This window comes from Ranitomeya variabilis, chromosome 2, assembly GCF_051348905.1.
Source record: "Ranitomeya variabilis isolate aRanVar5 chromosome 2, aRanVar5.hap1, whole genome shotgun sequence".
NCBI lineage: Eukaryota > Metazoa > Chordata > Amphibia > Anura > Dendrobatidae > Ranitomeya > Ranitomeya variabilis.
The window spans coordinates 859,282,976-859,296,935 of record NC_135233.1 but is presented as its reverse complement, the minus strand read 5'-3'; the positions used below and the strand labels follow the sequence as shown (position 1 = coordinate 859,296,935).

The 13,960-nt window shown below is 43.7% G+C and overlaps 1 protein-coding gene across 4 annotated transcripts; it reads left to right on the top strand.

Annotated features, from left to right (window-relative positions):
* The first annotated feature begins 2,034 nt into the window (after positions 1-2,034).
* Positions 2,035-13,715, top strand: BCL6 (BCL6 transcription repressor). 4 transcript variants are annotated; one of them, XM_077290269.1, is made up of 10 exons: positions 2,035-2,097; positions 8,834-8,872; positions 9,172-9,345; positions 9,546-9,767; positions 9,884-10,840; positions 11,007-11,182; positions 11,826-11,993; positions 12,298-12,428; positions 12,732-12,869; positions 13,426-13,715. In XM_077290269.1, exons 3-10 carry the CDS (start codon positions 9,185-9,187, stop codon positions 13,567-13,569), a joined length of 2,097 nt encoding a protein of 698 aa, XP_077146384.1. In that variant the 5' UTR covers positions 2,035-2,097; positions 8,834-8,872; positions 9,172-9,184; the 3' UTR covers positions 13,570-13,715. The 4 variants fall into 4 exon arrangements, with proteins under 4 accessions (XP_077146384.1, XP_077146383.1, XP_077146385.1 ...); XM_077290268.1 differs by lacking the exon at positions 2,035-2,097 and adding an exon at positions 2,130-2,201; XM_077290270.1 differs by lacking the exon at positions 2,035-2,097 and adding an exon at positions 3,558-3,933.
* The last annotated feature ends 245 nt before the right edge of the window (positions 13,716-13,960 follow it).

The window sequence follows — 13,960 nt, the reverse complement described above, 5'->3', positions numbered from 1 at the left end:
GCCTTCACTATAGTTTGACAGCTAAATAAATGGTCTACCATCCAGACTTTGCCCCTTGTAAGGTGACTTGTGTGTAAGGGACCTCAGTTATTGATTAACCAGGACTAACAATCTGCTATTTCGTAATGGAGCGGATTGAACGCAGTAAAGGCAGATTTTGGCCGGAGACTTTATTATGGCTCAGGACCCAGGGGAATGCTCCCATAACTGGAATGTAATGCAAAAGTGTCTTCATGCATGGACCAGGCAGCAGATCTTCTCAATGGAAAAGTACCAGTACTTGTCTATTATATTGTACTTGGGGATCAGAAACAGCTTAGAGCTGCTGCAGTAGGATCGACAGCACGGAGCCAGACACTGAGGCTTCTGAAAGAGCCGTCATAGTTACACTGAAGCCGTCCCATATCCCCCTCCAGTGCAGCCCCTTTAATTTAGGAAATGCAGATAGTTAGGACCTTAAATTGAGTCTGCCCATACCAGAGGGTTACATGCTGCATACCAGAGGGTTACATGCGGCATTGCATAATCACTGTGCACATCCCAAGCCCATACCAAGAGACATGCAGAATTGCATAACTCTGCACATAATTGACAGGTTAGTGTTAATGTGCTCAATAGTGAGAACAGGGTGGATCTTCCTTCTGACTTCATAGTTTACATATCTTCCTCAAGGTTTAGATAAATTGGGTCACCTGGCATAGACAAGGTTAAATATTCTGACACTTAGCTAGTCTTTTTTTTCAGCTGCAGAAGGAATATCCCAATGTGCAGGATGCCTAAACACTCACTGGATTTCAGTCCATTAACAACTTGAGCCCATTGTGCCCGGTTGTTAAAAAGTAGGTCACTGGAAAAAAAAAAAAGGAGATAGGCCAAAAACATCACACCATCAACACACCAGCTGCACATATGTGAGTGTGCACAGGGGCCTAGCTACAGACAACCTGCAGGTCAGGCTGCACCGTACAGCAGAGCTGGGTTTGCAGTCTGGGGCATTGTTTGCCTGCATCAGTCTTATGGAGAACTACAGATAGCAGGAGTATAAGATGGAGAGCTCCTCTGCCACATAGGAGACCCTACCTGCGGCCACCTCTGTCCTGACAGGGGGAGGACTAGGACCTTCTGTGGCTCCTACATCCTCACTACTGTCACATGGGGAGAGGAGACATCTTACATCTGGGGGATTGCAAACCAAGAACACCGCAGACTACACGACAGCACCAGACACTGGGGGCTGGAGGTGACACATGCACATGTATGGCACACAGAGGGTTACAGGGGAACAACTTCAGCTCTGCTCCATGTCTAGAAGGGTCACTGGCTGAGCTAAACCCATTGTGTCGCCCATTAGAGCTGCCACGTTAGAGACACCCATGCCCAATCTGATTAGCAGGCTGTAATCCTGTTTCCGGGGCTCGGGGACCTGTCAGGGTGCCACTCTCCTCACACCACATACCATGCTCCCTCACACCGCAGCCTGGCACCAGTGTGCCCACAACACACAAAGCACGGGCACGACAGAAGAATGGGCAGCAGATGCCAGCATACCATACCCCTTCCAGTGCAGAGCCAAGCCCCTAGTGACCACCACCACCGGTTACTGTCCGCGCTGCAGGCCGAGGGCTCCGGCCGCCCAGCTCCTAGTCCCGGCACTGGGGCCCCCCTGCCGCCCTGCCCTGCCCGGGGACGCGGGGAGAAGCTTTATTAGTGCGCACGGTGCGCGGTGTACGGCGCGGAGAGTGTGCAGACGGTGCAGGCGGCGGCCGGACCCCTCTCTTATGTCACAGAATAGCAAATGAGTTCTCAGAATTGCAGGGCTGGCCTTCCAAGTTGAAAAGCCTACGTCACGGCCAAAGACATACCACGTGACGCCTCCAGCCGGGCGAAACCAAGTCACCCGGGGGGGACGGTAATCCTATATGCCAGATACCAGATTAAGACCCTCAACAAAGATGAACCTGTGTAAAAGGCATTTTTTTCTGGTCGGGCAAAGTGCCTGGAAAGACGCTGAGTGCCCGCAGACGGCGACGATAGGCAGGAGGACGATGAAAGGGGCAGGCTGGCAGACTCGCAGGCCTCCCCTGCCTTCATATAATGGTAAGATCAGAAGCTCAAATTCCGAGAATTGAGCCCTGTTGATTCTTAGAACTGGGGGTTCTTAGAAGTGGTGATGCAAGGATTTTCTAGGAAAGCCCTACCAGGTGATTGCTTCTCTTTCATTCTTTTTTTATTACTTGCCAGTTGCTGGGGCTGCAGCTCCTCTCCTCCTTCTCTCCGCTCCCCCGGTGTTTCTGCTGACTTTCCCCAGTGCTGACAGTGCTGTGCTCGGGCTGCTCTCTGTGCCCTCCGTGCTGTGCCCTCCGTGCTGTGCCCTCCGTGTGCCAGCGCCTGTCTGCTCCGTGTGCGCCGCACCTGTGCCCGCACCTTACTGGTGGCCGACAGCTGCGGGCACGACTCCGGGAGGATGGGTGCCGTGCCCGACCTGCGTGCTGGGAGCATGGAGGGGATGCCTGGCATATAGAGGGGCACTGTCTATAGGGGGATAGTTGGCATATAGAGGGGCACTGTCTATAGGGGGATAGTTGGCATATAGAGGGGCACTGAATATAGATGAGCACTGTTTATAGGGGGATGCTTAGCATATAGAGGGGCACTGTATACAGGAGGATGGTTGGCATATAAAGGGGCACTGTATATAGAGGGGCACTGTACACAGGAGGATGGTTGGCATATAGAGGGGCACTGTATATAGGGGATGCTTGGCATAAAGGGGGGCACTGTATACAGGGGGATGCTTGGCATATAGATGGAGCTCTATAGAGGTGATATTTAGAGGACTGTATATATAGACATATATAGAGGTGCATGGTATACAGAATCTGCATATAGTGATGGGCACTGTATATAGGTGCACTGCATGTAGTGGGGCTCTGTGTATTGGGGCACTATATAGGGGGTACTGTATATAGTTATGCAGTCTGTATATAGGGGCTCTGTATATTAGGGCACTGTATATAGAAGGCACTATATAGGGGTACTGTATATAGTGATGCAGACTGTATATAGGGGGATGTGTGTATATTAGGGCACTGTATATAGTGATGCAGTCTGTGTATAGGGGGCTCTGTATATATAGGCGGCACTGTATACAGTGATATATTCTGTATATAGGGGGATGTGTATAGGGGCACTATATAGTGATGCGCTCTGTGTATAGGGGGCTCTGTGTATAGGGGGCTCTGTGTATAGGGGGCTCTGTGTATAGGGGGCTCTGTCTATAGGGGGCTCTGTGTATAGGGGGCTCTGTGTATACAGGGCTGTCTATAGGGGGCTCTGTGTATAGGGGGCTCTGTGCAGTTTTTGCTCCTCCATTTGCCGCGCTGTCTGCTCGCTGTTTACTATGAAGCCACTTGGCACAGCAGGGCGCCTCGTAAATCAGCTTCGTCCAGTGACGTGGGGCTGGCGCGGCTCCACACGCTATTCCTGGAGGTAGTGGCCGGGGACCCCCACACTTACAAGTATGGGGGTCCCCTCTTCTAGGGGTACACTATGTACAAATGTGGCTCTCCTACTCTTTGACAGGTGACCGCAGGTAGCGGACTTCATGTTTGTGTCTGGCAGAAGGCGAGGCGCGGGCTGTGCCCATGGCTGTACCTCAGGTTTTAGCGGACGCCCGTGTATTTGTTGTGCATGACTCCATAGGAGAGGAGCACCCTGTGGCGCCGGGCACGGTGCAGGTGTCGCGGGTGACGGTGCAGGTGTCGCGGGTGACGGTGCAGGTGTCGCGGGTGACGGTGCAGGTGCCCGCAGCACATATTGTAATATACACGGTGTATAAGCATGTCCCGCCGGTACAGGACCTTGTGTACTACACGGCGATAGATAACATAATGACAGTCTACGTTGGAGCCGCCAGCGCCGTCCACACAAGTGGTAAGGCTACGTTCACACTAGCGTTGTGCGCCGCTGCGTCGGCGACGCAACGCACAACGCACGCAAAAACGCGTCAAAACGCACGCAAAAACGCTGCGTTTTGTGACGCATGCGTCGGTTTTTGCCGAAAATCGGACGCAAGAAAAATGCAACTTGCTGCGTTTTCTTGGTCCGACGCTTGCGGCAAAAAAGACGCATGTGTCGCACAACGCAACACAAAAAAACGCATGCGTCCCCCATGTTAAGTATAGGGGCGCATGACGCATGCGTCGCCGCTGCGTCGCCGACGCAAACCCGACGCAAATTAGCTTAACGCTAATGTGAACGTAGCCTAAATAACATATGTCTGCGCCGTGTCTGGGGCTGCAGCGCCCCCTGCCGCTCACAATCCGAATGGCTCTTTGATAAAATTCCCCAGCGACGCGCTAAATTTAGAGAGCTGCCGCTGGCGGCTCCGCGCTCACTCCGAGGGAAGCCGCGAAGCTGCAGTCACCTCACAGCCCAAATGGTCTTTTATACCGATACTTGCAGGCCTAGACAAGGGGTTAAATGGTGCAGGCTCCCCCCTGTGGCCTGACAGAGGGTAACTGGAGGCTTCACATTCCTCTGCCCTGGCTGACAGGCTGTGTAAATCCCCCAGCCCCGCATCCATCACTGCTGAGGCCCCTCTTATGGCAGCTCTCCTGACTGTGGGAAGATGGTGGGATTCTGACTGTTTGTGTGGCAGAGCTGAGCTTGGCGCGTTGGCTAAGCTTATTTCTGATTTTTCCATTGGAAATGAACTATAACTTATTATTTCCGTGAATGGACAAATGACAAATTTAGCACAATTTTTCATAACAAAAAAGTGTCCTAGTTTTATTGTTTTGAGACTAGACTTTGCTATGGGGTGCTTCCGGTTGTTATTTGTGCTGGTTTGTGAACTCCGTGCCCACCCTTAGCTTTCCTGCATTGTGGGGCATGGGGTGACGTTGGCCCTGTGGCATGAGCTGGCACTGTAATGCTAGTGCTGTCTATATGTTGACCTCGTACAACGCACCTGCTACTTGGTAACATTAGACTACCATGGGCCTTATTCAGTCCTGATCCATAGATTTGGCACGCGTCAGCAGGTTGGGTGGCATCGGCCACAAAAAAGCGACAAAGTATAGGTTCCATAATAGAAGCTATGTGCTGGTGTCAGGTTTGGGAGGGCAGGAATGTAGTTGGCCCTGTCACTAATACGGCTCAGGTTATTTTACAAAGGAGGTGTCTCTGTGCACCGCTGCTAACCAACGCATTCCAAGCCAGGTCCCTGCCAGCTCTCCAAAGCCATAGACTTCAACACTGTTATTTCATGGCCAGGCTTCTGGAGCCTGGGTGACTTGGTGGAAAAAAAAAATCACATGTCGAGTCAGGATTCAAAACTCCATAAAATGTTTCTTTTTTTAAGCGAGAAAAGGGCAAAACATCAGAACAAACGTGTGTGTGTTTATCCAAAAACAACTTTTCTTAGGGACATAATGGAATCTGCCTGCCAAAATCCGAAAAGAGGGGCAGTGGTGCCATCTAGTGGTGCACCGATCACACTGCCGACATCTGTATTTGTTAGGTAGAAGACATATCGTTTAAAGGGCATGATTAATATTCAATATGCCGCAGATAAGCTATTTACTATATAAAATTATAGATCCAAATTGCTATATAGGAATTTATGTATAATCCCATACTTCATAAAAAGTTTTCTTTTTTTTTATTAATTGCTTGAACTTTTTTGATACATTAGAATAAGTTTTTGTGGCACGTACGAACAGCAACCAAAAAGGTTGGTCAAGCTTTAGTTCACTATTAGTGCTGTGGATCTGAGATGCCCCTCTATACCTTGTAGTGACGGCATTGGGGGCATTCCATTTCCATTACTTTTCCTGCTATAATGATTTGGGCATATGTTACCCTAGGTGATTTGTCCTACAGTGCCAGAGCTGCCACTCTTCCCTGTGCACTTACTGTTTGGTACATACCTTTTTGGCTTCCTTGATTTTTTTTTTTTCCATTTGCCAATATACAGGACTGCTCAGCTCGTAGTGTTAACCCGTCGTGCCCTGCCCCTGGCCAGTGTTCCCTCACGCTGCCTCTTAGAAGCTGCTCTTCTCTGATACCGTTACAAGCTGTTGGTTAAATAAGGAATGAGTAACATTGCAGGGAGAGCTCGCTGCCAGTCACAAATCCCAGGCGACTTGTGTATTTTTAAATAATTAATCCAATGAACTTGAAAGTGATTCTCTGCTGGAAAGCAAAACTGGGAGCATTGCCCCTCATATCCTTTTTCCTATGAGGAATAGAATAAAAGTGCATCTCTTTTTAATTGGGCAGACTTGGATTAAGCCAACCGTTGCCCTCCCTTGACACATTTGCTGAGTCGTATGAGTGGCATTAGAGCATTACAGCCCAATTTCTCCTTTCTCTCATAGTATAGGGCCGCACAAATTTATTTTTTAGTCATATGAGTATATTGGCTGCAAGTAAATGGTCAAATAATGTATATTTCTTACAGCAGATTTAGTTCATGGCATGTGACATAAATTGTCATGCCACGACTGTCTGCAAACACGTGAAATGTAGGGCGGCTATGCCATGGCCGGGCACAATACCACTGCTGCCATGACCCTTGCTTTCCCAGATGAGGCTATATCAAGGCACCGAGACTTCACCTTTGCTGGGTTTGTTTGTCATGGAGGGGACTATGCATTGTGACTTTCAATAGATCCTTAATCCACCTGGTCATACAGAACGACATTTTAGGCTTCTATGTAGTCAGCATAGTATCAGTGGGAAGGTATTAAAGACTAAGGACATTTCACAAAAGCCAAGATAGAGCCTGTCTGTCCCTTTGAGTGAATATAACCCAAAATATAAGCATTTCCACTTGTTGCAGTCACAGTACTGATGTATTTGTATAGTTTTGTCTTGCTACTCATTTGATTGCCTGGCTACATCATGGTGCCAAGCATCCGGAGTACTTTGTATAGCTGCTGGGTGATTTACTAAAAAGGACTGTAGCCAATGACAATTTGTCACATCTTGGTCACTTATTAATCTAAACTGCTCCCTACCTGCAGCCAAAAGCAGACAAAAGGACAGAACCCTGTTATTTATCGCCACCTGGTGGCAGACGGTGGCAATGTAATGACAGCAAACAGGCCGCAGTTAGCATTAGATTAGGAAGATCGCTGTCTGTCTGTCTGGTTCCAAATGTTCATGAATTTTACCGTTCCAGTTCCCCAGAGCAAAATGTCTCTGTTCTGTGCAAATGACTATTTCACATGTTACTACAATGAGATTATTTAGATGCCCGTCTAACAGTAATTGTGCTTTTATTGTTTCTTGGATACTCTGATGCATGATTTTTTTTTTTAAATTTTGACAACCGAAATGTGTCTTGTGTACGGGAAGCCTAGAAGGGAAAGCACACTGTAAGGCTATGTCCTGGGACGGCTTTCCAGGAAAACAAATTGTAGTAGAGTTCATTTGGTGAAGTAATCCCAGTCCAATACTTTCCAGTATGATATGGCTGCAGTATCCACCCCTATGCCTCTGTGTAAAGGAAAACAACGTACAGCAGGTGATGATGACACAGGATGGGTATCTGTTAATATTCCACTTCCAAAGCTATGTATGCATGCGGCTCTTCTGGGCTCTGAGTGTAAGGTAATGGCTTCTACTATTTCTGTGAATCTTGGACATTTTAATGTGATGCAGTATTTTATGGATTTATTACGTTTGAGCTTCTTGTGAGTTACTGAGACTTTGTTTTCTTTTGATGTAATCCAACAATCAGTGGTTTTCTTTAGTCTTTTCTGGAAGCTACTCTTTCTGTTTGGATGGGAACGTACAAAAAGGGTAGAGAAACTACCGAGTGCGGGAAATGCCTAGTTTCAAGGTTCCTTGAAAAAGGAAGAGGAATCAAGCACTGTATTTTTAGCGCTAACCATTCAGTACCTGTTGGGTTATCTGTTGGACCAACTGTCTAATCCTAAAACTTCTGCTTTTACTTGTGGGGATATGAAAGGTGCTTAGACTAATATATGAGCCAGTCGCACTTTAGTGTATAGAAATAAACAATACTTCAATTCTCTGACATCCACATTGTAGGGTATACATTTACTGTCTCCATAGTGGCTCACAGTATAATTTTCCTATATTATCACAAGCCATTTTCATGAGAAGTGTTGTATTGAATTAGAATTAAAAACCTAGTAAGGATGGAATGAACATAAATGCTCCATTAAGACGTGGCCCATCTGGGATTCTAGTATAGGACCAAGTATGGTACTTACTTTTTATCTTGACTTTACATATTCTAAGATCTACAGTGCAAGACAACCACATTTTTATTTTTAATGAATTTGCAATACCCTGTTAGATGTCTATGGTATATTTGTATATCTGTGAGGCCACCCAGTGGTTGTGATAAGTATTGCAGGACCTCAAATGTTGTTGCAATATTGTATTATTATTATTATTATTTATTGTTATAGCGCCATTTATTCCATGGCGCTTTACAAGTGAGGAGGGGTATACATAATAAAAACAAGTACAATAATCTTGAACAATACAAGTCATAACTGGTACAGTAGGAGAGAGGACCCTGCCCGCGAAGGCTCACAATCTACAAGTATTTGTATCTTGAGTTGTTAATCAAATATATGTAAAGCTGAGGAAAGCGATCTCGTCTTTGATTGATATGCGGCAGGAAGTTCTGCCATGTCCAGGCACATTCTACATGCTGTTCCCTAGTAGCTACTGTCAATATAAATGTCCTCTAATATCTGACCATACATTCCTATAGTTTGTAAAATAAACCCTTCTCATCCAACATGCATACTCACTTTTGCTATTGTGTTTTTTGTTTATTTTACAGTATTCAAAGAGGAGTTTGGATTTTAAATAGAAACTTTGGGTAAGTACTTGTATGATTTTCACTTTTATTGTGTTTTCCGTTAACTATAATGCTATTATTTGGCACTTACATGTTTTTAATTTCAATTGTGTGTACATTCACTTTTTGGTTACGCACCTGCATGTTACTCCACTTTCATAACTGTTGAAGATTCGCTGATCCATAAATAACACAAACCACCAAAAGTAGAAGTTGAAACTTGTTTGTAATGTAATTCAGGGTAGCTATTGTCTGAATGCACTCAAACAGCTAAGGTTAGGTTCTATACATGTAGTGAAGTTCTGTCTTCTGTCCTTTAGGATAGGGGCCACAATGACATCTGCAACTGACAGCTGCATCCAGTTCACGCGGCATGCCAGCGATGTCCTCCTGAACCTCAATCGTCTTCGAAGTCGAGACATTCTCACAGATGTGATCATCGTTGTGAACAGGGAACACTTCCGTGCTCACAAGACAGTCCTTATGGCTTGCAGGTGAGTGCAGTTGGGCATAATGCATTCTGTACTTTTTTCGTATTGGCACATATTGGCATTTAGGTATCGTTTTGTATACTCTGTGGCGGGGGTATAATGACTTTACTGATTAGTGTTCTGGTTACTTTTATTTTTCGTAAGTGGGAACTTTATATTTGTTGCATAAGAACCTCTTACATGATTTTATGTTTTTTTTGCAGTGGATTATTCTATACCATCTTCACTGACCAAATGAAATGCAACATGAACATCATCAACCTTGATCCCGAAATCAGCGCAGAGGGCTTTCGGGTCCTTTTGGATTTCATGTACACATCTCGGCTAAGCTTAAGAGAGAGCAGCATTATGGCGGTCATGAGCACTGCACTTTACTTACAGATGGAGCATGTTGTGGACACCTGCCAGAGGTTCCTCAAGTCCAGGTAGCATTTCATAATGTACCCTGCTTATTTTCCATGCCTTTACAGTGATTTAGATAATTTAATAGCTTATTTTATGCTGTAAGTATAATATTATTATTATTATTATTTTTTTTTAGTGAAGATATTGTGAGTTCTGTGAAAACATCTAGAGGTGATGATTTTCTACAAGGCAGGTCAATGTTGCCTCCTGATGTTATGGCCTACAGAAACTGTGAAATATCAGAAAATACTGTACCTCTGCGTAATACAGCCATCTGCGATGGAAGGTCTTACATACCCAACTTGTACAATGGCTCTCCATCTTCATACCCTCTGTACAGTCACATTCCAGTCCACGGGTTTCTGTTTCCCGATGATGAAGTAAGAGATGTGCAGATGGCTGACATCCAAAGATCCAATAGATATCCTAAGGAAAGCGTGTTACCTGGAGAAAATTCAAGGACTGTGCTAGGAGATTACAGGAAAGCGGTTACTGACTTGTCTGTCAATGTATGCCACAGCAACATCTACTCTCCTAAGGAAGCTGCATTTGAAGACCCCCGTTGTGACTCTCAATACAATGTTCTTGCAGGCTCCCGGTCTGCTGGTCCATCAGTGAGAAGCAGCCCTTTTTATAATTGTGACAAAGGGAAAGAGGAGGAAAGAACCTCTTCAGAAGATGAAATAATACACTTTAAACCTTCAAACTCTCCTGTCAACCGCAAAGGTCTTGTTAGCCCTCAAAGTCCACAAAAGTCAGACTGCCAACCAAACTCTCCAACAGAGTCCAGCAGCAGTAAAAATGCTCGAATTTCACAAGGATCTAGTTCTCCTATGTCGAAATCTACAGACCCAAAGGCTTGTAACTGGAAAAAGTATAAATTGCTGAATTCCCTGAACCAGAGTGACAAAGAAGTGTGCGCCAACCAAAGTGAAATGGTCAACCTGTCCCCGCCATTTTACACTTCTCAGGCATCGTGTCAGCAGCCTGTTAAGTCCGAGAATATGGACATTCAGACTTTAGCTAAACTTAATGGAAGCCCTGAAGACTCTGCCGTGCCCCAGGCTAGCAAACTGAACAGCATTGTAAATAGGTAAGCCCTGAAACTGTGTAATACAATGCTTTTGCCACTAGTCATGTACAGTTGAATGGAATCCCAAATGTTTTATTTGGTTGGCTTTTAATTGTTTTTTTTTTTTTTCTATCCATCCTTGTGATCATATGGGAACAGACTGATTTGTTTCTTTTTGCTTTCACAGGAGTATGGAGGGGTCTCCTATGAGTAGTGAAGGACATTCGCCTCTTTACATCCACACAACCAAATTCAGCATGTTTTCTTCACAATCCCCACCAGAAATGTGTCCTCACACCCCTGGTTCTAACTTTGGAGAAGAGATAGCTGAGACACAATCAGAATTTTCAGACTCAAGCTGTGGTAAGTTTCCATTATATAAACTTTGCTAGACGTTTTTATATAATATTTTTTAGCATCATTATATGGTTTACTTTTCTTTCCTACAACCCTCTACTTTGGAAGTTTGACTAAATACTATGTCTTGGTCCATCGATAACTGCTGCAATATTTCCATTTCAGTTCTTTTCCACAAAAGACCATTCAAAGCAGTTATTTTTGTAGGTTTTATATAATATGAAGAGCCGTATTGAGTTTTTCGTATTCCCCACAATGCCATTACACTTTAGCTAGGTGCAAATAGTTCTTTGGCGAACATCTCTTGCCCCAATGCTCAGTTTGTCCAAGCCTACATGTGTTTTCAATGGGGAGAAGGGTGCAAGCTCTACCTGACACGTCTGGAGGTGACTTACTACCTCTGAGAACAAAAGGAACAGAAAAGGTCATGGGTATACAGTTGAGACTATTTGTTCAGAAGCCAAATAATCTAATCAAGATTTTTGAGTGTTTGTGGAAAATGAAGTGTCCAAATTAAACAATCCATGTTGACTCCATGCAGATCTTATTCTGTTGGGACATTAATCTGTGGCTCTGTTGTATAAGGTGACAGTGTTAAAAATAGAATTTAGTTTCTATAATCTCTTACAGATCTTTGTTTTCTCCACAGAAAATGGCACTTTCTTTTGCAATGAATGCGACTCTCGTTTCTCCGAAGAGGGCTCTTTAAAAAGACACACTCTGCAGATGCACAGTGATAAGCCCTATAAGTGTGATCGCTGCCAAGCTTCATTCCGCTACAAAGGAAACCTTGCTAGCCACAAGACCGTACACACCGGTGAGTTGTTAAAATACTCAAGGGTTGCAAACTTTATTGACATTTTGTTAGAGTGATGAATTGGGTCCTATTTTAATACCAGTGGAATTTCTGATATGTAAAACTTTAATTGAGCGCTACAGCTTTAGTCCATCTAAACGTAGAATTTAGCACTCATTTTGTATCCGTAGAATCGTAACCTCTGTGTCACAGCTGCTCTAATTTTTATATTCCTAATATCCTTCCTTTCCCTTTTTTCCTACTTAGTTACTGTTCAGAAAAGTTAATGCAATTATTGCATTTAATCTTTTTATTTTATCATTAGGGGAGAAACCATATCGCTGTAGTATTTGTGGTGCACAGTTCAATCGACCTGCAAACCTAAAGACCCACACCAGAATTCACTCCGGAGAAAAGCCGTATAAGTGTGAGACATGTGGTGCCCGCTTTGTACAGGTAAATGTCAAAATAAAGTCTTGTATTAGTTTTACCTGTCAGTGTCCTTGTCCTCTCAATGACAATCTTGCCTTACATATTTCACTAGGCAAAGGATAATGTTCTTGGTGTTCAAAAAGGCATTTCTTGACCACACAAACATACATAAAATCTTATATGCATGGATTGTCAGGTCAATGCATTTGCAATAACCAGTATTACAATCTTGCGAATAGGATTAAAATAATATTCACTTGTTTAGAGTTTACAGCTTTATTTGAGACTTCATACTCCTTAATTAATTTCTGTTTTTTTAATCTTTAGGTTGCTCATCTCCGGGCTCATGTACTAATACACACCGGAGAAAAACCATACCCATGTGAGATCTGTGGGACCAGGTTTCGACACTTGCAAACATTGAAGAGCCATCTACGTATCCACACTGGAGAAAAACCTTATCATGTAGGTCCATCATCTAAAATGTGTCATATGAACGGTTATACTAGTTGGTTTCTTGTGGAAGACCTCATCATTTTCTTTCAGCAATCATTTGTATTTATGCATTAGTTCAAAAGTATAGCTGAATTTTTCACAAGCACTGCACATACAGAACAGGTGATATATACCTGATTGACTGTATTCACACATGGTATATTTGCTGCAGAAATGTCTCACTATGTTGGAGTTTTATAGTCATGGTATAGAATCCAATGTACAAAATAGATTTGTCTTAGGTTGCACACATTTCTGCAACTATCTGCTTCTTTGTCAACATGCCCTTTTACATAGTGATTTCTACAATTTCTTATGCAGCAAAATCTTGTTGTTTAGTGGCACAGATTCAGAATCCGTGTAAAAGTGCCTCAGCACCCTACATGGACAGATATGTGATGCATGTAAATGTTCAAACTTCAGTTACAATTTACATACTGATGTTTGGGAACATTTACATAGTCTGTAATCACCGTTTCATGTTAAAAATGTAATATTAATTTATTTTATCTTATTTCTTTTCTAGTGCGAAAAATGCAATCTCCATTTCCGTCACAAGAGCCAACTAAGACTTCATCTGCGTCAAAAACATGGTGCAATCACCAACACAAAAGTCCAGTACCGTGTGTCTCAAGCAGAGCTCCCTGCTGATCTCCCAAAATCTTGCTGAGTCCTGCCCAGAGATACTGGAGTGCCTCTCTTTGACCTTCAAGCGCACATGGGCAAAACAAAACGGGTCTATTTTTTTTTTTTTTTTAACTTGTCCTGGTCATGTGAAATGTGCGCCCTTAATTGTAAATAAATAAATAAATATATAAAATAAATAAATATATATATATATATATATATATATATATATATATATATATATATATATATATATATATATATATATATATATATATTCTAAATCTGTGTGGCATAGTGACCATGCGCTCTTTATTATTTCAGCGTTGTAATTCTCAGCCTGAGAGAATCAGAGTGTTGAGGAAATGACTGAATGAAGAGTTTAATTGGGCATGCAAAGCCTGTTGCACCTTGCTGTGTGGACCCAGCCAACA